Source organism: Megalops cyprinoides, chromosome 16 (genome assembly GCF_013368585.1).
Source record: "Megalops cyprinoides isolate fMegCyp1 chromosome 16, fMegCyp1.pri, whole genome shotgun sequence".
In the NCBI taxonomy this organism is placed as follows: Eukaryota; Metazoa; Chordata; class Actinopteri; order Elopiformes; family Megalopidae; genus Megalops; species Megalops cyprinoides.
Genome location: NC_050598.1, coordinates 6085646 through 6110338, shown reverse-complemented (window position 1 = coordinate 6110338; position 24693 = coordinate 6085646). Strand labels below are relative to the sequence as shown.

The 24693-nt window shown below is 43.5% G+C and overlaps 2 protein-coding genes across 2 annotated transcripts; both read right to left on the bottom strand.

Annotated features, from left to right (window-relative positions):
• Nucleotides 1–377: 377 nt before the first annotated feature.
• Nucleotides 378–15555, bottom strand: LOC118791167. Its single transcript, XM_036548448.1, has 17 exons — nt 15546–15555; nt 12403–12527; nt 12177–12320; nt 11900–11977; nt 11496–11666; nt 11314–11410; nt 10657–10880; nt 10359–10512; nt 10040–10248; nt 9826–9943; nt 9542–9747; nt 9314–9431; nt 9064–9233; nt 8852–8949; nt 8479–8600; nt 8203–8393; nt 378–1463 (listed from the first exon to the last, which is right to left on the bottom strand). Exons 1-17 carry the CDS (start codon nt 15553–15555, stop codon nt 378–380), a joined length of 3321 nt encoding a protein of 1106 aa, XP_036404341.1.
• A 578-nt stretch (nt 15556–16133) lies between these two features.
• LOC118791163 lies at nt 16134–23704 on the bottom strand. The gene is made up of 15 exons (XM_036548444.1): nt 23690–23704; nt 21126–21269; nt 20925–20999; nt 20492–20653; nt 20135–20231; nt 19452–19675; nt 18916–19069; nt 18495–18703; nt 18207–18324; nt 17895–18100; nt 17414–17531; nt 17165–17334; nt 16803–16900; nt 16378–16505; nt 16134–16291 (listed from the first exon to the last, which is right to left on the bottom strand). Exons 1-15 carry the CDS (start codon nt 23702–23704, stop codon nt 16134–16136), a joined length of 2076 nt encoding a protein of 691 aa, XP_036404337.1.
• Nucleotides 23705–24693: the final 989 nt, after the last annotated feature.

The following is a 24693-nucleotide window of genomic DNA, read 5'->3' as shown; positions in this document are numbered from 1 at the left end:
GGGTTTTTTATTCTTGTGGGGAGGGTATTTTCCCATGGACTCAATAATGGACCATTGACAAAAGCATGGAAAAAACAGCACGATTTATTGAAAACTCAATGAGTGCAGAAGGTTGCTCTCATATTATTCCACAGCCATGTAAACATAATTTCTATTAACAAAGTTAAAAATTAACCCAAGCCAAACATGTAGAACAGCTTGATAAAAATCACACGTGGATACAATGCTAGAGGCCAACTTGTCAATTTAATTTTAATTAAACTGAACTCTCTTGAATGAAAGTGAACAAAACAAACAGGAACACTGTACCTAACAAAAGAGCCGGCAACCAAATGCAGAGGCATGGCTAGGTCTCCTTTCTTTGGCCCTTGCCTTCTCTACATCCCCTGGGAGTGAGGAGCCTCCTCTCTCTGCTCACTGAGTTCAAGCAGAGCATAGGCAGCAGTCTCCTCCAAATCTGAGCAGCTTTCCTTGCTCAAGGGCCACGCCCCCCTGAACCCACCCTGCCCCGTGTCCCACTGCCTCAAGGACACGCTCTGTCCCATACATGGAGTTGGTGAGCTACCGTGGGACCACTTGCTGTCCAAGCCATCCTGTGGTCTGTGACCAGTGTCTTTTTGACACATGCCATTCAGTTTCCCTCCATACGAGGGCAGCACACCCTGCCCAGCAGGCAAGTGGTGGCCCTGATTCTCAGCATTCTGTGCTCCGGGATCTCCTTGGGCGGGACTCAGAGGCGCCACCTTAGTGTGGGCGGGACTCAGAGGCTCCACCTCAGTGTGGGCGGGATTCGGAGGCTCCGCCTCAGTGTGGGCGGGACTCGCAGGCTCCATCACAGTGTGGGCGGGGCTTGGAGGCTCTGCCTCAGTGTGGACTGGGCTCGGAGGCTCCGCCTCAGCGTGGGCGAGACTCGGAGGCTCCACCTCAGTGTGGGCGGGACTCGGAAGCTCCACCTCAGTGTGGGTGGGACTCAGAGGTTCCACCTCCTCGGGGGTAGTCCCCATGTCCTCCAGAGTGAGCAGGATGTTGGCGGTTTCTAGCTCCACCTCAGGCCTCTCTGTGGACTCACTCTCCAGCACAGATGCCAGTGGCAGGACACCCCCTGCGAGGTTTTGGACAGGTTCTGAAGGTTGGGCTGGGATCTGACCTGGCTGACTGAGGGGTCCATGATCTGCAGCTGTACCCCTCCCCAGTGCGTCACCTGAAGCATGATAGTGCAGCTTCAAAAGGTTGGTAATAGCTTGGTCCTCCTCCGGGGACACCTGGATGATCTCTACTGTTTGTCTCTGGATATTTTCGGGCCTCCTGGCTAAGGGGTCGTATAAGTGGTCCCATGTCCACAGCTCAGAGCCCAGATCCCGGGTGGGACAGGGTCTGGTTCTGAAAGGGTCTGGCTCGGGGGGCATGGCTGGCCGGACAGACATGATCGGGCGAGGGGTGTTGAGCTGACATGACTCAAAAACCTATAGACAAGAAAAGAGTGGGATATTGGGGAGGCCAATCGTAAGACAACATTTCAGAGAGAACTGATTTTCCACAATTCTTTCCCACTCTGAATCTTTCCCACTTTGGCAAAGAGGCATCCCCGAACAAACCAGTCAAAGTCTCACTGTAGGCATCAAGCAAGACTACAGAACACAGCTTTTCACAAGATGCAATTCTAAGAGAAGCCATATAGTAGAATACTCAGTTCTCAATGTCCATTCATTGTCATCTAGTGTTATGCACATCCTTTCATGTGCCTGTTTTGCATGACATATACTACCTTTTCCACTTGAAATGAAGAGAAACTAAATGGTTCGTAGTCTGATATGTGGCTCTCAACCATATCAATTACTATTGGTTACATTGTCCAGTAAATGTCACACTTGACCAGTTTCAAGAGTTATACACAGAAAACAGTGCATAATGTTCTAGAATCCCACTCCATCCCCCCTGGGGGGCGGCTGTCTGTTGAAGGGGGGCAATCTCATTTAACCACCCAGCCAGTCTGATCCCATTTAATCTCTTAGATACTAGCCCCTCTTCAATCCACAGGTACCAGGTCTAGCCCCCTCGTTCACCATGTTGCGGCACCACAGAGAGCTCCTAATCCACTGGGAAATGGAAAAACACCAAGATGGAACAAAAGCTTCCAAGCATTTCACATTCTTTCTAGTCTCAAATCTTCAGCACTCATTTCATTTTCATTTGCCACCAAAGAGCATTTTTCATACCAGGTTTTCCCTCTGCCCCTCTACTTGGAAACCCTGAGTGTAAGAGTCTCACATCTGATGAGGTCCACCATAAAGCACAGATTTTATTTGGGGGGGGGGGGGGGGGGTAATCTGGGGTGTCTGGAGCTACAGTATGTACCCCTGACTGATGTAGTCTGCTTGACCTGTTTTTTGGTAAACCCCACCCTGATGTCTGATGTCTGAGTCTAACCTTTTCCCCATGCCATCAGCTCCAGCATTTTGCTTCAGCATAATTTGGTTTACAGAAAACATAAAAACAGTAACAATTCCATAGTTAGGCTGCAAGTCTGCTGGCAATTCATGTTATACTTTCAAAAATTTGCAAGTAAAAAAAAAGATTCATATCACAGATAAGAACTACTCACCTGCTGAGCTAATGGCTAAACCAAAATTAACCAAATATCCCAAGGAAATAATAAATAACCAAGCTTAGAGAATTTAAAAAGCTATATTTTGCATCTGCTTGTGAATATCCTGCATTTTGTTATTGTGCATAACTAAGGATTAGGAAAAAAACTGCTCTGAACCACAGAAAAAACTCAGAATCACAAAGTATAGGATGGCTTGCCTTTTACTGCTCTCCCCATCTGCAGCATTTGAATTGGATGATTTCTTCCCTATGACAGTTACACTACAGATGGGAGAGTGAGGCAAAATGAACCACATGATGGATGGGGCTACCATGCACTGTCAATCATTAACTTGGACTAATCAAAATACTTTGCTGTCCACAGTAAAAACTCTGTGATAGGTTCAGATCAGTTAGTTATCATTCTGCTGTCACAAGGTAACATAATATTGAAACTTAAGTCAAGGCAGCAGTAAAACAATACCAACTCTATTCTACCTGTATTCACACTCAACTTTTCACTAACTGTAACCAAAACAGAAGTACAACATATTCCATAGATGCCATTTTTGTTATTCTGGAGTAGAAAGGGTCAGACTTGGAAAGTTTAACAATACATTATTGGCATTTAGCAGATGCTCTTATCTGGAGTGAGTTACATCAATAACAGGTGTTTACAATGTTATCCATTTATACAGCTGGATATTTACTGAGGCAGTTGTGGGTTACATTGTCCCATTGTATATTGCCCAAAGGTACAGCAGCAGTGTCCCCGTAGGGAATTGAATCAGCAACCTTGCGGTAACGAGTCCTGCTCCTTAACCACTATGCTACACTGCCACCCTATAAAGATGTGCCACTACAGTCCCCACACACATAATTTTACCTTCGCTGCGAGTAGGATTCGAACCCGAGCAGGGAAACCCCATCGGATTTCCTCAACGCCTTAACCACTCCTCCATCGCAGCCATTCCACTGGGATGGAATTCGTCAAAAGTATCTGTCATACCATAAACGTCCACAAAGCCAGCTCAATGGGAATACAATCAGCAAGAAACGGGCACATCTAAAGGCGTGTAAAGGGAAGAGGTGTGGCCAGCTACTCACCTCCAGCTGTGTCACGGTATTGGCTACTCGATTCCCTGGTGCTAGGGTGGGGTCAGTATAGAAGAAATCGGAGGGAATCATGGCTGGGACTGAATCAGAGGTGCATGTGACACCAGAAAACAAACAGAAACAAAAGTTGCAATCCTCTGTCTACAAAGACGGCTCATGTATACGTTTATCCTGGCTGCTCAAATTCGGAATTAGCAGGTATCGCTAATGTACAGGTTATTATATTAATAAAATGTGGTCCTATGTTGAATCTGTACTAAAATTGGTCTCAGAAGATGGAATGCACTGTGTGTATATTCTACAGATAAAGACTTCTACATACCCATTTGATTACTTTGGGCCCGATGATTTATGCTGTCTATCCCATATGGATATATGATTATGTGTGTTTGTGCATAATGCCTTTGATGCAGACATTGGCCAGGAGCTAACACCCCTGCACCTGCTGGCACAGCTGTTTTTATACCTACTACCCCAGCATTACCTGGATAAGGCCCTCCTCTCTGGCTAGGTGCCCGTGACCTGCACTGCATGGACCCCACAGCCATGTACAGAGGCATAAACGAAGGATGCTGGAGAGTTCGGGAGGAGTAAAGGGGAGGAACAACTGCCTGTGGGATCTACAGAGAGAGCGAGGTTTACAGGATCACCAAAACAAGGAAAGCTGTTATCCAACATGTATTTCAATCCTTTCGAGCCAAGGCTGGAAATATGCAACACTGACAAAACATTTACGCAGACAAAATTAGCAGACACCCTGAAATTCCCAGTAAATCAGAATGTGCAATATGTTGCTTTTCACCGCAACCCATAACTTTCACGCACATTTCTTTGGCAGTCTGTCATATCCAAGCAACTTATTTTACCACTTGGCCCTGGTGTGAGGATCTGGCTGGGTTCCCCTGAGCTCCAGTGGTTGTGGCCATCAGGGTCCTAGTACTTCCGTTGTCGATCATAACGACAGCAGCACAAATGATCAGATGTACAGCCAAGGCGGACTTTAAAGACGTTTCTGTGTGTTTAACGTACGTTTGCACCTGCAACTGACGGAAAGCGACAAATTCGCAGCATAACCAAACAGTATGAAATAAGTAAATAAACAATCCTGCTAAACTATACACGACATAAAACGGAAGAAATAAACTATGCATAAAATAAAAGTGGTTGGAACACCACCAATAACAGATGAGACTCTTTTGACACAAGTTAGCTAACTAAATATGAAATGAGGCCCAAAACAGCAAAGGGATTATGCACCTACAAACCTAGTTAGCGTCCAGCTGTTAGAATAAACTGGAGACGGAAAAGTTTTGGTCATCAGCGTAGACTAAACAACCACCGCAACCTATGCCTGTGCACAACATTTTACTACAGAGCCCCTCAGCGGACATAGTCGAAAAACATAATACCGCTTTAGTAATTTGTACTCAATTTACCAAATTCGTACGCATAGTTTAATTCGAAGACTCAGTTTAACACTTTGTTCCAACGACCTCTTAATTCAGATCCTCTAATTATGCGGACCCACGATTTTGTAGGCCTACTTTGTCCTCTCAAATGATCTGGAATTCTGGGTAAGACAGACACAATGTAAAATAGATCGCATCAGTGTTCTCGGCAGGTTCGAGGCATACATTGCCAGTAAAGGAGTTTATTTTTTCGATAAGGGGCTCCTCCGTGTTTTATTACCTTAATAAAGCATGCAACTAAATCTCTTTTAAAAATTATATAACCGTGGTCGTCATTTTCAAATGTAACAAATGCAGTTCTATATCTATCTAGCTATATTACTGTATTCCGTCTGTATTATCGTGGGTACGGAATGTTAAATAGAGGGTATGAATTTCTAGATCGAAACAAAGTAAGACTTGTTTACTAAAATCGATCCACCAATACCTCCTCCACTGCATATTGAGGGAGATACATTGTGATCTCCGGGAAGGTCTGCTAAATCCAAAATAAAGCAACAAAAATGTACTGGTATAGCTTCTGTTGACCACTTTACGGCGCTTCATGGTGATTAACCACAGATGAACCACACATTGCTTAATTGTACTTTCAAAGGACACTGTCCACATTTGGACGTATCGCGCCCCCTTGCGTTTTCATTCTTGAACATTTTTTTCATTACCTTATATATGTTTTTTCTTTCTTTTCTTTTACCTTGCACACGCCCATCTAAACTACATGCAGCACAGATCCTTCGCGCGCAATAACAGATACGTTGACTAATTCATTTAGTCATTTTAGTGTAAAGAACAGAGGCTGGACCGAGCGGACCTCTTTTAAAATACGGCCATGAATTAATGAAGTGCTGTCCTGTCAATCTCCCGATCAGCTCAACCTCTTTCCCACTCAGGGTCGCTTTCGCTGGAGGTTCTCCCCCCTCCCACAATGAAGTGGAAAAAAAAACATCCATATGACCAGCGTCCCGCTAAATGGAAGAAATTGAAAAAAGCACAAAGGAGTTATGTGGTCCAAAAATTAGCTTTTTTTGCAGAAGTGCTATGAAGGCCCTGAAGTGTTGGGAAAAGGAGCCCCATCTTTAAATGATTAAATATTATGTCTCCAGAATATGTGCAGGCATGTGCTCTATGAAATAGAGAAGGCAAGTGAGGAGAGATGGAGCAGGAGAGGGGAAAGGGCATGGGGGGCAGAATATGGATGTAGATTGGAGCCTTATATTCAAAACTATAACAAAATCCATGCTTCTGTTCTTTAAAATAACATTTTAACATAACTTTTCATTATTCTAATGATTATGTTCATTCATACATATTATCTTTAACCACTTCACCTGTAAGTTATGACACCAAATTTGGCCATAGTCTGTTAAAATTGGCCACCAGGATTGAACTGGTACAGAGGCCCTCTGTCTAGTTAAATGTGAGATGACTGCACGTCGTCAATCCAGCAGAGCCGTGTCTAAAATGGATTTTTTTTTCAGATTCCTTTTGAAATGGAAGGAGAAGAAAGACAAGGAGCAAGGAGAAGGCGGAGGGAAAGGGGTGAGGGCAGAGGGAGGAAAAAAAGTGCAAAAAGAAGGATGAATGGAGGACTGGGGTGGGAGGAAATGAAATGAGTGAAGGGAAAGAACAATGGTGTGAATGTAAACATGGATCTTAACATACTGCACCACAGCCAAAACTGAAGATGCCATGTGAAAACCATTTTATTGAAAACGAAAAGCTCTTAATATTGTTCTTTACTGTAATGACTAGTTGAAGTAGTAGCAAATAAGACATCACCTGTAAGATAGTGACATCATACCTGACCATACAGCCATTCAGCAACACATTTAGCTCTTTGACATGGCAGCACTTTGGCAATTAGAACAGAGCTCTATCCCAAATGGTATTCTCACCCTCAGCACCTCCCTCAAAATAGGAGGTGGTACAGGAAAAGAGAAAGTAGGAAAATGAAGAGAAAGGAAACAGGGGTTGCAGGAGAGGAATGGGTTAAGTGAAACTGAGCAGAGGGAAGAACAGAATATGGCTGGGGAAAAAAAAAAAATCTTAAAATGGAGCACCACAACCAAAACTTTCATCTACTGTAGAAAACGAATTCAACCTCCTTCCATAACAGATTCATTGAGGGCCTGTGTGACACATTCAGCACAAAGATGAATGCACTTTGTGCTCACTTGCTCTCAGAATTTAAGAGAAATAAGGCAGAGGTAAAGAAAAGCAAAGGGATAAGAAAAGAGGAGTGGAGGGGATGACATTTGAGGGGCAGGAACAATTGATTTAAAAAGTATGAGAAGTGCATGTCTTTACAAGGGCTTGGAACCTCCTTTTGTGATTGTAGGTAGTAATTCTAAACTAGTAGTGTCAAATAATCTGCTCCAACCTGAGCTATTGTGACATGACCTCACAACCAGTAGATGATGTCCACTGGCCTTTATTTGGACTCTGAAGTCAACATGACAGATGTGTGCATTGTTAATGAACAGGCTAAGGCTGCATCCCAAATGACTTTTCATTAGCTGGGCCACAACACATCCCCTCAAATTTGCAGGTAAGAAAAAAAAAAAAAAAGAATTGAGCTTACCATCCCTCAGCCAGACCTTATTCAGCTCAATAAAAATGACAATTTCTAGACTGCATTCTTTCATAATGGTAAGGATCAGTTGTTGGCGATAATCTTCTGCCTCTTAACTTGATAGGACCTCTCCAAAAGAGTCATGATCAGAATGTAGGAACAGGCAGTGAAATAAGCTTGAATTGCATTCCTCATCTGAAGTAAAGCAACCCTTAAAGTTTTTCCAAGGGAGTGGGTAGGCAATGCAGATGCATGCAAATCACATTTTTGTTAATGGTGCTGCTCCAAAGTAGCATTATGAACCATTAAACACAATTAAGAATCAAGTGACATTTTAAGAAGCATTTATTTTAAAGTCAGTTCACAAACCTGAGAAAAAGCTTGAAGCATGACAATGTGGAGAGCGAGGCTGGGGCACACATTACTTCAGGATGCTTTTGCAAAAGCAGTGACCCGTACATATTTAACGGGCTCAAGGGTGGGTGGAACCATTGGCTTTTTGACAACACTACTGGTAGCAGGGGGAACACTCTGTGGCGTGACATGGCTGGGGGTAGGGACAACCCTCTGTGGAGCGACACGGCCCGGGGTAGGGGCGACCCTGGGCAGAGCGACACGGCCCGGGGTAGGGGCGACCCTCTGCGGAATGTCTGCAAAAAAGGCAAAGATGTGTAGCGTCAATTGGATTCACACCCAACTGGGAACAAACATGGTGCACCTCCATTTGAAGCTTACGTTTTACAGGGGAGCTTGAGGCCTGGATGATCGAGCCAAATCCAGGTGTCTCAGACTTGAACTTCCGGTCCACAAACAATCTGTTGATGTCATAAGCTTGATAGTAGCATTGTATGGTTAATCTGTGGGAGGAGACATACAAGAATCATGCAAATATACATGGTTGAGAAGCAAAGCTTTTAAAGCCACTTCAGTCACTTTTTCAAAATACAAATCTCTGATCATTAACGGTGGAATCCTGTTAGTGACAGTTTCGCCTTGCATAAATTTTTTTGTTCAACCATATTTTAAAATGACTAGACAAAAGAATCATCGTCTTGGTGTTGTTAAATCAACTTTACATATAAACCCAGGCAGGTGTGCTGAACTGTACCTGAAATCAGCATCCCTGGTGATAACAGGTGTGCTCTCTGGTGTAAACCCAATGTTAACCTGGATCTCATTCTCATAAATCACGTAGCTGTCATCAACCTGGAGGACAGTACAAAAGGTTACGGCCACTTTGACAAAACCAAGGACGAAGCAAGCAATGCAGCATTACATCCAAATATTTTTAGGATGTCAGAGAAGGCAATGTGACCATACCATGACCCTGGTCCCACATGTGTTCACCCCAAAGGCGAAGAGAACTCTGGTTCCGTCAGTGTCTTTAAGTTTGCAGGAAGGGTCCAGCAGAGTGGCTCTGTTTGGATCTGCTGCTGGCAAGGCCCAAGCCATACTGGCCACGACCGTCATAATGCCATCCGTTGAACACACTAGGAGGAGAGAGACAATCCAGGATTTCCAACACCATGTCAGTGCTTAAAAGCCAGAGCAGGAGAAGGGAGACTATTACCTATGAGCTCATCAGTTTTAAAGAGGCATCGCTTTGCAGTTGACTTTTGGATTTCCAGCGTCTTGGCATCCCTTGAAAGGAGTTCAAATGTGCCAAAGAACTGCTGCAGGGTAATATCCTGGAGAGGAATGGATGCAAGTAATGGCAAGTCAATGTTTATTAACAATTAACACTAAACCGTGTGATTTAGGGGCCGAGAGATCGCTAGGTAAAAAGGCTATGCCTTACCTCATAGATATAGCCGATGGTAAACACTGGCACTTCCAAGGTCAAGCTCCGGCTATCATTCTGTAGGATGTAACCACGCTGCACTGCCAGCTCAGGGGTAAGTGGGTGATGCCCGATCCCAATCTCCCACAAGTGCCCCATTTTTTGGTGGTCCATCTTGAAAATGATACCCGTTTCAGTGCAGACACCATTGAAGTCAGGAGGGACTGTTAAGGGAGACAAAATGGTAAGCACCCTCAATTTTCAAAGTCATTTGAACTTGACGTATGCATCAAGTCACTTACAGACATCCTTGATCTTCGCCACAACAGAAGCTGAATGGTAATAGGGGTCTTCCTGAGGCATGATGTTCAGAGTATAGTTGATGTCCAAGGAGTACTGAAGAATCCCCTCAGTGAAGTACTACAATTACAGAACTTGAGTGAGGATTGGACAAGCCAACATGCAAACAAAAGCAACACCACATGCTGTATTCACCAGCAGCAAACCCCAGCTTACCATCTTGGGAATGATTGGATCCTCAAAGGGAACCCTGAGGACATAAGCGTGGGTCCCATTAGCGTGAGGCACCTCCGTGATTGGGTAGCCACTCTGAATTGCCTCAGCCACTGTGAAGGGCTCTCCATTGAGGGTTAGAGCGACCAGGGCCACATCAAAAGGGAAGACGCCCAGGTACACAGTGAAGACACGCTCCTCAAGAACAGTTTCTATGAAACAGGCAGAACAACCACCAGCATTAATTTAGAGCCATGCTTGCATTTCAATAAAGGGGCAGTTGGCACCATAAACTACCAGATTGCAAGGGGAAAACACTCACGGTCAATGGTGAACGGATGTTGATACTGCAGAGGACTGATGAGGTTCCAAACCTGCCGTAACCTGGTGGCAATGCCGCTCCCATCAACAAACACATGCTCATAGTACAAGTTGATGAAATAAGACTCATGGTAGGTATTGTGCAGCACCATGCTCTACAGGAAATAAGCAATTTAGCAGTATGCAATAGATTTTGGTTTTGTGAACATCATAGCCATTTTGAGAAACAGATCTGTACCATATTAAACAGTTAAAGGACAAAAAAGGATTCTAAAAGCTCAGGTGTACCCCAAGCTTACCCTTCTGTACCCTCCCCTGGCAGCATAGGGGACACTGATCTGCACTGTGGTCTCCCCATAATCTAGTGTGTAACCCCTTTCCCTGATGGTGGATTCATCCAGGAACTGGGCCTCCACGCCCATGCGGATCTGTTCGCTGATAAATGCAGAGTGGTTGTAGATCAGTGGGGCCATGACCGTGGGAGTCTCCCATATTAGGTTAAAACCATCAAATGAGCCAGCATCTGTAAGATGATCAGGTGGAAACATGGGAGGGGGGAAAGACACAACCCAATGGCCATCATTTGTCCAAGAGATTGGGGTATACACCAATCTGTCAGTTTGTGGAACTTTAAAACCATGCATTTTTCCCCACCACTTCCACATTACTGCATATATGTGGAAACTGGTGACTGCAACTACACATATAAAGCAAGCTCATAGTGGCATCAGGCTATGGACCACCTTTACACGTTGCCTTTCATAATCTCTAAGGGAAGTGTAACATCCAAAGTAACTGCAACCAATTACCTGTGCTATATTGAAGCCAAACTACTTTAATGCTTCCTGTGAGTACTTGCAAACTGACAGATTAGTGTAGGTACTGCACTGTCAGAAGACTATGCCCAATGGCACATGAGTTGGATATTATTGTCAGGTGGGAAGATCTCCACATACTTAAGGTGCAAGCTGCGACTATGTCCATCATCACCACCATCCATTTCTGCCGGAAGAATACCGTTGCATGGAGAACTTCAACAGGAATTCCATTCATCTGGAAGTTGGAGGAACACAGGGTTATGCAGTTGCTCAAGATTCCATGCACATGGGTGGAGGGTCCCTCTCCCTGAAGCTCATACCATTTTTATTGTAGAGTGGGGCTGTCCGTAACCTGCACGAAATACAATCCTCTCTGCAGTGGCACTCATTACATAGCCTAGTAGACGGGCTTCACTGATGGGCATGGGGGTCACAAGTTCATCCTCCTTCAGGAATATCACCTGCCAAGCAGGCGAGGCAGACGTGTAGGCCTGAGAAGAAAACTTCAGACCCTTAATTCTAGATCCAAATTTGACACCAAATGGTAGTATAGGTATGTTGATCGGAGATCTGCTGTCAGAATAGTGCCAGAGGTTTAAAGGGCCAGTCTGCATTTAACTCAAATTCAAATGGGAAATACCCCAATGTATTTGACGACAAAGCTTAAAGCATGACAAATCATCAGTCAAAATGTTAAGAAATGACACCCTTGTCATTTGCTCACCACAGAAAGGGCAGCATTCCAGACTTCTTTGGAGGTTCCCCCACTGGGTGTACATGGTACATCTCTTCTCACAGTGACCTGAGGGACAATGGATAATGGCCATAAGTCATTCAAGTACAGGTTATCCCAGGGCCCTCCCAGGACAGAGGATACTGGCCTTACTACCTGTATGGAATAATTTGACAATTTAAATTCCTCTGGGATATAGCGCACTGTGAAAGATTGTAAAGGGTGTTATATCAAATGCACTGATCGACCTAGTTCTCTCCACCAGTACCTCAATGTAGTTCTGCTCACAGATGACCTCCCTGGGGGACCAGGGCAGTGGCAGTGAGCAGGTTTGAGAGACAGCAGAGGGGGTCTCGCTGCCACTGTCATCCACTGTGATCAGGTTGAACCTGAGGACAAAGGCCTCATCATTCTGAGGGGATCAAGGGGAAGAATTAGTCATTTTGAGAAACCCTAGGACGACAGGCTTAGGGTTCTTTTTCTGGAGAACATACCCGTTTGGTAGTGTGGCAAGACAGGTAGGAGGCCCTGAGGGCCGCGCGTCCGCTCACTTCATAGGTATATGTGTAACCACACTCAGAAGCATAGTTCTGGTCAATAGGGTACGCACCGGTATCATCTGAGGATAGTTTATTCCAACAAATTAAGCTCCTGAAGCAAGGCAGCAAGATAAAACCCCACCAAGACCAAAATGTGCAAGAGCACAAAAGTGTTGGCTGGCTTCAACAACTACTCACCCACAGCCTCAATACGGACAATACTTTCAGCAAAAGCTCCATCTATGGACACCCAGAGGTATCTATCACGACACTCCGTCACGATGGCTCCTATATTAAGGAGAAAATCAGAGAATGCATGTCAGTGCATGTTATATAAACAACACAGATTTGAGGTACAAAACATTTGGTACAGCTTCTTGCTACTACTACAACTGGGGACAAAGCAACAAATGTGTGCACAACTACTAATAACATGTTGGAAAAGCTACTAAACAACTAGTAAGACAAGACAAGCTTCTACGCTGAAAACAGGAAGAGATTCAGATGCTTACCTTCAGGACCATTTTTGCAATTAACATCTACAACCAACACCAAACAAAGGAAAGACACTCTGCAGGACAAAGAAGTCAAATTAGAATGACAGCATAGTCAGTGTACGCAGTGAATATTTTAAAGAAGGTTAGCAGTTCAACTACAAAATATACACATTGTAATAAACTCCAAATCTTAACTTGGTGAAAACTCACGGCAACACAAACATTAAGAAAACACTTACAATAAATAAAACTCAGGAGGCATAGCAATCATTACCCACACACCAGGCCAGACAAAACAAATGAGGGTGCTAGCAGAACACAAACAGTAAGCCCACAACCCCCTGCATTGACTGTTACAGAATAATTTTTGGCTATATCTTATGCTGAAATCAACCTTTCAACCACTCCTGGTCTGATGAGTAAATTAGTAAAAGCTGGTAGTCAGGGGGTCTGATTGGCTCAGGCTAAAGATTATTAGCTAATGAAAACAGTCTTGAGTTCAGAACACATTGCTCTAATTGGTTCAAACCAGTAATTATCAGTGTTTTCACATGGGTCCATAGGGAAGGCAGGAAAAATCTGGAGACGGTTGCCTCATCAGTAGAAACACCCTTACCATTTTACATGAGTGCTAAACTAAACTAATCTAAAATGTCTTTTAAACAGTTGCTCAGCAATGCTAAGTTTAACAAATGGATGTTTGACTAGTGAAGCATTAGAAACATTACAAAATATTGTACCAATTGAGTGTACTTGTATACCTGGATTGGACTGCCTATGCCTATTGTCTTGTCAAATATTAAATTAATCCACTGTTTGAATTTGTTTTATTTCAGGGTGCAACATCACCTTTGAGAGTACTTGAAATGCCATCCAGGAAGTGAACATCTAATGATTAATTTACACTTTACATACGCATGTGTTTTTTATTCTGTGCTCCATTTTAAATGACCATACACCAGATCAGTGATTCCTCCATCTTAGTCCTGCAGACAGGTTTCCAGCTGAGTTGATTGGTTTTAATTAGGTTTCTCCAGTTAAATAACTGCTGATCATGGCATGTTTCTTGGCAGACATCAGGTCAAAGTCCCCTACTACAGGAGTCTATTAAGTTTAGAAAAAAGGTGATTTTTGTGCCTGTAAAAGTAGTTAAATTTGCCTCAACTCCTTTTTTGTGAAGCACTCCACAGGTAAATGTTTTTAACTGGACAGCAACACGGGGGCCTGACCACAATGAAGTCAAAACAGCCCATAAACTTGCTGAATATAAAGTAGACCTCTTCCTATGCTGTGGCCATTGTGCACAAAAAATGTAGGAACCTTGTACAAATGTGGCCATCAATAAATGGGGCCTGTCCATTCTCACAATTGAGTATAACACTCTGGAAACCTGAGGATTAACATACAGAATCACAGATTGCTATAAATCTACACTAGCTTTTCATTCTAAAACTCAAGCTCCACAGTACAGTTGTTTACAAAGTCCAATGTTTGAAGCAGTTATGCTTTACCAAAACACCAAATTTAAAAGTGTTACAACAGTATAGATGTGGTACACATATTAACCCTGAATATTTCTCACAGATAAATATGGAGAACATGAGTTGGGACTGCAACCGATTTTGAGGTTAGCCCATCATGTTTGGATCAAAGAATAATCGGTTAGGGATCAACACAGGAAATTATCAAACTGAAATACTACACAAAATGCTGTTTATTGATTTGGAATCAAGCATTCCAATCTAAATATCAAGATCTAACATAATGGCTTCCAATGATTAAAAATGGAATTAGAAAGTCTTCAGTTTAAATATTTCAACAAGTCAGACATTTAAAGACTTCATAAAAACAGTCCAAGTTAGCTGTCTGAAGCTACTCACCTGCAATTAGACTAATGCAATTAGCAAGTATGCAACAGACTTGGCATAACTCAGATTGGTATTTCCAAATACAGAATTGTTTGCATTTATCCAAGTAACACAGATTATTATGATTATTATGATTTCTTATGATAGACTCAGCTAGGTCAATGCACTAACCCTTAAACTGATTTGTTTTGACAACTGCCAGCTCCTGCTTAGCTGTACTTCCTTAAAGGTTTTGCTCACAACATTCCCAACCACTTTTAGAACAGTGTAGCATTCTTTTTAGATATGTAGGGTGATCACAATGTCCCAAACCCTTTTCAGTCTATGTATTTATTATACTTTTGTGGTGAAATAATCATTTCATGAATGTCAAATAATGAACTCAAACAATGTTTGTTCCTCTGGGATTACAACTGAAATAAGCAGAATATTAACACATGTACACTGGGATTTTAAGGCCACGCTGCTCTGTCTGACCAGAAAAAGAAGGAAAAAAACAGAACCAAGAATAATCACATCAAATGCAATTACTGAAATCCTTTATTGAAAAATTCAATATCTCATTTTGATCAATACAGCAAGTAAGGCTGTGAGCACAGCAATTGTCACTCCCATGACTGGCACATATGGGAAGGAAGCATCTGGAGGAGGAGAAAGAGATTGCAAAGTAAACATCACTCATACTTTTAAATTAAGGGCCAAGTGAGTTAATTTGATTTAATGTGCAACTCACCACGTTCCATGTCCTCGTTCAGGTATTTGGAGTCCTTGGATTGGCTCCCTGAAAGGTTGAGCAAAGTCTTTCACTTGTTTTGAGAGATTTACTTCCTGATTTTGGAATCCACACCTGACCGTGCTCTGATTGGCTCTTATATTAACACCTCCCATGCCTACAAGGGAAGTACTGATGCATAGTGCATGCAGTCCTCTTAAATACCTGCCCAGGATTTTCCCCAAAAGCCACACATGTCCCCTCGTCATTAATGTGCCCTTGCATAGCCACAAAATGCTGATGTGAGTGGGAACCAGGTGCAAATTGCCTATGTCATCAACAGTAGCGCCTAGGACTTGAGGTTCTGGGATGGCTTATTGCTTCTTATGCCAATGGGGGGGGAGATATTTACAATTACTGCATGCACCTGCAGAATACTGCACAACAGGAAAGCTAGAGGCATTTGGAGGAGCTGCACATCATTTACTAACCAAAGTTAGTTATATTTAGGTGTCTGACTGCTTACTAGAAAGTACTGAAGCAGTAGTGACCTGTGGAACCCCAGCTGACAGAAGCCTACCCTAGCCGAGCAAGTCAGAAAAAGTTGCATCACCCAATCTGGCTGTTGGTGACCTTTCCCAGACTGAAATCAGTGATGTGTGGGCTGTTCTCAGAGCCTGTGCCAATGGAGTCGCTCAGGAGCTCCTCAAAGCTCTTACCTCTCAGAATGCCGCTGTGCATGTTTGATAACTCCCACTGCGTATGTTCTGTGGAAGATCGAGGGTTAGGGGTTCGCCCAAGAGTCAAGACCCCAATTTTTGCAAGTCGCGCAACCTGGTCTATTTAAACTCACTTCTTCCAGAGGGACTTCCAGTCGCAATAATGGAGCCCACACCAGGTGCTTCTGGCTCCTGCAGGAACTTCCTGTCAGTGAGCAGTCTGATGGTATCGGGGGTTGGGTAATAGCAAAGGACCGTCAGCCTAAGGAAAAAATATGGTTATCAAAAGCAGAAGTTGATGATCAATTCAAGGGCCACCTCAAACCCTGTTTCGTTAGGTACAAATGGATTTTAAAATACAGACACACACCACTTCAAGTGACTGCAGCATCCCTGTATCCCCCCCGCCACCTCTTGAAGGATCCCTGCACGGCTCTCAAAGATGAGAGCAGACAAACTTGACAAAGGCAGTACCTTTGCAAGAGCAGTAACTATTCTGGACAAGCCATGCATGCTAGAGCCAAAAAACAGAAATCTAGTGTCAAAGCAGTAGAGGTACCTGAATTCAGAATCCCTGGTGATGACTGTCCGATTGGCTGGAATGAGCTCCCTGTTAAACACCACTTCATTTTCATAGGTCACGTAGTTGGTGTCAACCTGAGAAAAGGCAAGGGCAAATTAGTCAGCTTTCACATCTGGAACCCAAGAGGCCATTTCACAGAGCTAGCCCCATGTGCATTTGGGCATTTATGCAAAGAGCAATTCAAGGCTGAGTTCAATGTGCAGTCATTCACATCACATTACTAGGTAACAATGTCATGCAATTGAGCTCAGGTTGCCTCAGCCATCAACTCAGAATCAATGCCCCATCAAAGGAAAACAACAATAAAGACATAAGAATAACACTTATGCTGTACTTACCATCACTCTGGTCCCACACGAGTTCACCTGAAAAGCAAAGAGAGCTCGGGTGTCATCATTTTCCCTTGGCTTGCATGTCTCGTCCAGGAGAGTGGTCCGGCGTGGGTCGACTCTGGGCAAGGTTGCAGTCATGCTGATCACCACCGTAACCAGCCCACCAGGACCACACACTGTGTCAAGACAATGCATCATGGGAAAGGGTGCCAATAGAATGCTTAAACTCAGAAATATTGCAAGGTATAAAGTTACCGATGAGCTCATTGGTTTGGAAGAGGCAGCGTTTCACTACCCTTTTTGCAATTTTGAGAGTCTTGGTGTCTCTGGAGACGACTTCAAAGGATCCAAAGAACTGCCTTAGGTTAATATCCTGGGAAACAAGTGGGAAGCAAGCAAGATTTTCATTGTAAAACAGGTTTTGATAAGGTTTCTGCCAGATTCCTTCATAAAAGGTTAAGCAATACAGGCCAAGTCCCAATGGAGGAAAGTTGGAAGCGCGCCTGCTGGCTTTGTGTTTGAAAGATAAGTCAAACGAGTTTTTTTTTTTTTTTTTTAAACAAAGGATTTTGTATGCAATGCAGCCAGTCATCCCTGTTTGGTAAAGAAATGCCACTCTATAGGTTACAAATTGCTTTCACATCTTAGTGGTTTACATATGCTGCTGTGGACACTTAAGCTACAGTGACAGCAGCATGGACACACCAATTTGTGCTTTTATAAAACAGACCCTTACCTCATACACATAGCCAATGGTGAAGAGAGGGACTTCCAAGGTTAAGCTCTGGCCGTCATTTTGCATTATGTAGCCATGCTTCGCTGCCAGCTCAGGGGTCAGGGGGTGATGCCCAATGCCAACCTCCCACAGGTACCCCCAATTTTGGTGGGCCATCTTGAAGGTTATGCCCGTCTCTGTGCAGACCCCACTGAAGTCAGCAGGAACTGTTAAGGGAGAATGGAATACAGTGAAGTGCTTGGAAGCTATTAGTTTGCAAAATGTGCCATTATCTGTCACCAAGCAACGTTATAGTCATTTGCCATGACTTGCAGGAGTCCTTGAGCTCAGCCACAACAGACACTGGATGGTAGTATGGTTCTTCTTGGGGCATGATGTTCAGGGTAAAGTTGATGTCCAAGGAGTACTGAAGAATGCCGTCTCCCAAGTACTATAGATAGAGCAGTTGAACAGCAGTGTGGTTATTTCTATTCAACCATGACCAAAGCATCCAGAACAAGCTTGAACTTCTAGCTCCCAAGCTTCCACCAAAAAGTTACCATGATCTGCCCCAAATGGAATCAATTTACCAACCCACTGCCATTTATCCCATGGACTCACCATCTTGGGTACAATAGGATCCTTGAAAGGAACCCTGAGGATGTAGGCATGGGTTCCATTAGCGTGAGGCACCTCCGTGATTGGGTAGCCACTCTGAATTGCGCCAGCCACTGTGAAGGGCTCTCCATTGAGGGTTAGAGCGACCAGGGCCACATCAAAAGGGAAGATGCCCAGGTACACAGTGAATGTGCGCTCTTCATGGTTGGTTTCTAGAAAAAAATGTACCAATGACACGTAATTAAGCCATGCTCTGCTTTGCGGAGAAAGTAGAGCACAGTTTGACAGGGATTTCATTGCATTTTCACACACTTATTAGACAGCAAAGGTCTTTGGCTTTGACTTTATCATCCCATTGGAGATGCCTGGAAAGTAGTATTTTCCAGTCTCTTCAAAATGCCTGAAAGGACCGGTAGACACTCACGGTCAACGGTGAACGGCATGCTGGGAATGTATGGGGTCCCCACAAGCTTGAAGCTGCGGTGCTCCGTTTCTTCAAACATGTCATCTGTCCAGAGATGCTGAAGGTAGAAGAGGACTGTGTACCGACTGTTGTATTGGTTTTCTATAACATGGCTCTGAAAACAGAGAAACAGGCACATGAACAAGGTGTGGACCACTGCACATTACTTGTACTTCATCAGAGAAGGCCGAGTTTGTTTTGGTCAGTCCCTACTTGACATTAGTGGCCTTAATAGCCTTGTGTTCATACAGTACCTAAATAAATTCTATTGTGTATCTACACAATAAGCACTGTGGGCATACATACTGGTTGTGATGCAAGTATAATTATCCAAGCCACAAACAGGGTTATCAACAGCAAGCACTACGTAATGGTGTGTGTACAGCATACTCATACTAGTAAGTACACATTAAAGCCACCAAATGTAAAGTGGGACCAAAAATTCTACATCTTGGACTCAGAAGCTCCAACTCAAAGACTGGTCTAACAGCACTCGCCTCATATAGCCCTCCGCCTGCCCCAAAAGGAACAGAGAGGGTCACATGTGGACCATCTATGTCAAGTCTGTAGTCTAAGGCCTTCATGGTGGCAGTGTCCACCACCTGTCCATCCACGCCCATGAGGACAGCCTTGTCCTCAAACTGGGAAGGAGACCGTGTCAGAGGCTGCATGACTCTGGGAACGGTCCAACCAACGCGGGAGCCATTGAAAGTCCCTGCATCTGGGGGTCACAAGGGTTTCATTTTGTCACAACCCTGCGGACCACATCCCCCTCAGCACATTAATGAGATCCCTACCAAAGCAGTCAAAATGTCTGTAGAAACACTGGAATTGGCAATCCTAACTCCCACCATGTCCAGCCACCTACCCCCCTGCTGAGGAAAACAGCTGTACACACAAGTACATACTAAACAAATCTACTGACAATGCTAGTCTGTGGACCACAGTCCTGCATGTATTAGGGGAACATTTTAAGTAGTGACCGATTTATAACTTGAATGTGAGGTGGAGTGACTTTCAATCCACATTGAGATTTCAGTGAAAGAATTGAGACCGGAACAGACATAAAAACAGCAACAGCAAACTTAGGGACTGGCCCTGCCCACCCCTAACCTCGCCCTACATCAGCCATTCAGCACTAGATCAGAAACCGCCCAATGGAAAAGGAGAAGACTGTTACTCATGGCGCAGGCAGGGGTCGTCTCGATCATCACCAGGGCCCAGTTCTGTCTGAAGACAACCGTGGCGCCGATCGTCTCCACCTCAATGTCATCCACCTGAGTGTCACACCATCAACAGTTCATGCTAATGCTATTTTTTTAAAATTGTACATTTTGAATTGAACACATGCACAGCTGTTTTAGATAGGTACTGAGAGGAGAGAAAAGATTTGAAGGGATAGCACATGTGCACTGGATAAAGCTCCAAACAAATGGGCTTATTGTGACATTTTGATTCTGCTGGATCTTCTACAGACTAAACAGTCACAGCAGGACTGAGACAGTAGCCAGCACAAAATGGATCTGAAGCACATCACCATCTGGATTTCAGCCCAGGGCTTGTTGTAGGGGGAACGAAAGACAATCCGATGGGGGGTAGCAGCCACCACGTAGCCCTGACTACGGGCCTCTTCAACAGACAGTGAAATGGTACCATTGGACCTCCTGATCAGGACCTGGCATTCAGAAAGCTTCATTTCCTGGGGAACAAAATAGGAAAACCCTTTCAACCCAAGCAGGTGCATCCTCAAAGGCTTATTTACTAACTCCATTTATTTACAAGTCCTACCTGAGCCACCTAAATGATGCTTCAAAGCACACTACAATCATCAAACAAAGCTCTATCACATATTGACAGGACTCATATGGAAAAGTAGCAGACAGACACCATGAATAGCTCTACAGAACAAATGTGAATAAATGACTCCAAATATAGGCAATGCAAGCCACCCAATTAACAAAATGACTTACACCAGAAAGAACCGTGTCCCACTCTTCCGACAATGGAGACTGCGAGAGCCGGAATATATTCCTCCTGACAGAAACCTGCCAAAATCAAAGCCAGTTTTTTTTTTTGAAAAAACTGAATATCAAACTAGCAAAACTGGGCAATCAATCCAAGTCATTAAACATGTGTCTGCAAACACACGTACGCGCACACACACAGCTCACCTCTATGTAGTTCTCTTCACAGTGTACTTCCCTTGGCTTCCAACCACTGTTCAGTTTGCAGGAAATCTGTGATGGGTATTTAGTCTGCTTCCCAGTCTCATCCAGTTTCACAATCTGATAGTTCAAGGTGAACTCTGCATCACCCTGTAGAATGAGAAATGGGTATACCCACAAGGATCGGGAGGGGGGGGGGGGGGGGGGGGGGGTGTTTGTTACAACCAAATAAAAGTTGCAACCACTCTTGCACTCCAAGTTCCTAAGGGCAGCTTAAAATATTATAATTTATGGACACTGACATTTTTTGACATTTTTACCCCACAGTAGAATACATTTCTGGTTTTCGTGTTTAAATTCGTTTAATCAATATGTAATACTGTTTACTAACTATACTTTATGCTACAATTTGTTTTCTTTTTTCAATACCCCTTGCTGACCCTGAAACCCCTGTGTACATCGTTCCATTATTCTGTCTTGCTTATGCTTCTTCTACATTGTTTTTATTGTCTTCATAGTGCCCGTTATGTCATCACTGAAAACTGGACTTAATAAAGGTTAGACAGATTGTCAGTCATGTTATCACAGGCATTACTATAACTCCTTTCTTCATTTCCATAACGAATGATTAAAATGCAAATGTTCATTCTGCATGAAGTTGTTCCATTGAATTTGACAATTTAGACAACCAATTATTGATAGCCGTAACATCAATGTAAAGATCTGTAATGAATCAATATTTGAATAAAAATAGGTAAAAAGAAAAATTAGAGAAACAAAACATCCAGTTGCATTTTGTGTAATATGAGGCACATCTTGTATGTGACACATGATTTTGTGATATTACTCAATTCAGTTGTGGACAGATTCTGTACTTGTCTTCAAGTGAAATATTTTCACAATCTTGAAAATAATGATTTTCCCAGAGCCAACAAAGAAAACAAGTTTATATCAATGAATTATCAATCATTATTTGTGGGTTTCTTACATTTAAGGCAAACATTTTACCCAGATAAGCGCTCAAATGTTAAAAGAAGCAAGAACCTGAAGGATGACACCAAAGCACCTCCTCCAGAACTCATTTATAGTATTTGTCAAATGAAGCACATACCTTTTCTGAACGTTAAGATCACCTTAGCCACAATTACTGCACACTGCCTCCTTGTACTCAAGCATCAGCTCAGAGCAGGTGTTTCACAAATCCACATCTCTAAAGTATGTCAATGTTTCTAGTCTCTGTCCACAGTAGTCTAAACAATATGAAGATATGTGGACCTGCAAAACATCTGTTTTGAACCCCATGTCCCTGAACAGAGTACAGTATATTGAGAGAGAACCACAAAGACATGTGCACACACGCACAGTTTAATCCAATGCGTGTCACCATAGCTACCTTATTTTCCACATGACAGGCAAAGTAGGATGCTCTGAGGATCAGGAGGTCTTTGGGGTTGACGGCACTGAAGGTGTAGCCACACTCCGCTGCATAGTTTGCCTCCAGCTTGTGTACTTCATTATCTAGAAATAAATTTCCATGGTCTCTGAAACGACTTGGTGCAAAGAGGCACCTACCTTTACCTCTAATGCCCCGCGTCGCTACAACTGCCTGGACATTTCATTATGCAGGTGCATTGCATTATCATTTCTCGTTACCGACGAATTTTGCGCGGAAATAAGGATTTCAAACGAGCCACTTCTGTGAGCCAGTTAAAGACGTTTGAATCTCACCAACAGCTTCAAACCAAAAGTGATTTCCTGCGAGTGTCAAGTTTGTGGATATCAGGAAGTAACGATCCCTGCATTCGGCCACAACTGCACCTGGGGAAAAATGGAGAGCGCTAGCGGTTTCTTCTATGAGGCAATTGAGTGTTCTATAATCGGCTCTTCTAAATGCAAGATGCATGCTAGGCAGGATTTCTTTTTAAAGACTTGCCTTGCGGTATTTTATGCGCGAACACGGTGCTGACAGGGACTACCGTGCAGAGTGTGGCAACTCTGAAAGTGGATTTAAAAAAAAAAGCAGATCATACACGGATATAAACGCCTCACATTTATCAGAAACCTTTTGATTCTACAACACCAAAAAGCCCACTTACCCCCAAAGGAACCGAAACCTCATTATACTAACGCGGCTTGGGCTGAAAATATAACCGATAAAATCTTGAGTCATTTGTTCCTAAACAAAATGATTCGCGTACGTCAATAAAAAAAAAAAAACCTCAGCCAAACCTGTTTAGCTATCGAAGTGCAGACAAAATTATATTTAGGCCCTGTTAATTGACCAATTGGGAGCGACTGGTCACCTGCAAGTGATTAAAGTTCATTTAGTCGGCCGGCGCAGTCGTTCTCATTCGGCGTTTTGAAGTAGTGGGTGCACCAAATGCAATATTGGGGAATGCTGCAAGATGTTTTTCTCCCCGTTCAGAGCGCATTTATGTATTAGTAATATGGCTTTTTCCATACAAATCCCATGCGTAGCCGTTCCAAATCGCAGCGAGTGCAGTGTGAGGAAAAAAGAAATGATTTGCCTTGCTACAGCACAGTTCACACTGTTTTTTCTTTGTACGTACAAGCATGGGCGTCATTGACGCTGGGGACATGTCCCCACCACTTTTTGTCGTGGCCCATTTCGTCCCCACCACTTTTTGAAAGCCTTTGCACGTCGAAGACGTCGTTGTCCCCAGCACTTTTCAAAACTGACGCCCATGCATACAAGTTACACAAAATGTGCCAGATTGATTTAACTCATATAGACGAAGTGAGGTGCAGTTGTTTTGCCCTCGACAAAACTAAGGAAGCGTTTTTGATGTAGAAAGTTCGATTGCGTGTGAAACAAAAACGTAGAAAATTTATTTTGGAAAGCTGCAGTTGTTTCGGGGTCTCAGGGTTATATAAGCCGTAATACAATTCTGCTTCATTTCCCGCCAGGTGTTTTAAAATGATGGGTACTGAGTTCACTCGCACACAAATACACTTGCAATGGATATTCATTTGTCCGTAACCCAATACAGTTACCATCAACTACCAAAACCATCACTTGAAAATGAACATACTGAAAATATTTTAGATGGCTGACAATGAAATTATATTAGTTTATTTACTTGCAACATTCAAATGCAAGCAGGGTTGCCACCCGTCCGGTTTTAACCCGGACAGTCCGGTTTTCAGGCTATATGTCCGGGTCTCCGGTTATGACTTGTCATTTGTCCGGTTGTTGCAAATGTTCTCTCTGGGGTGGGGGGTGGGGGGGTCATGTGGTCAGGTCATTGCATAGGGGTGTCCAGTTTTAGCTTGTTGAAAAGGTGGCAACCCTAAATGCAACGGAACTCGACGGGACCACCCTGCAATCCCATCTGCCCACATAGCACCCTGTTGTTGAACCAGATAAGGTGGGCCTTATTGCAATTGTCAGTCTGGAGGGCATACAATTTTCTGTATCGTCACGAATCAATGTTATTCACCACCACCATTATATATGTTTCAATTATGTACACTGCACTGCGTAAAGAAAAAAGACACAAAAATATTTGACGCACTCCGTTTATTGTGGATGTTGTGTGCGTTTGCAAGACCG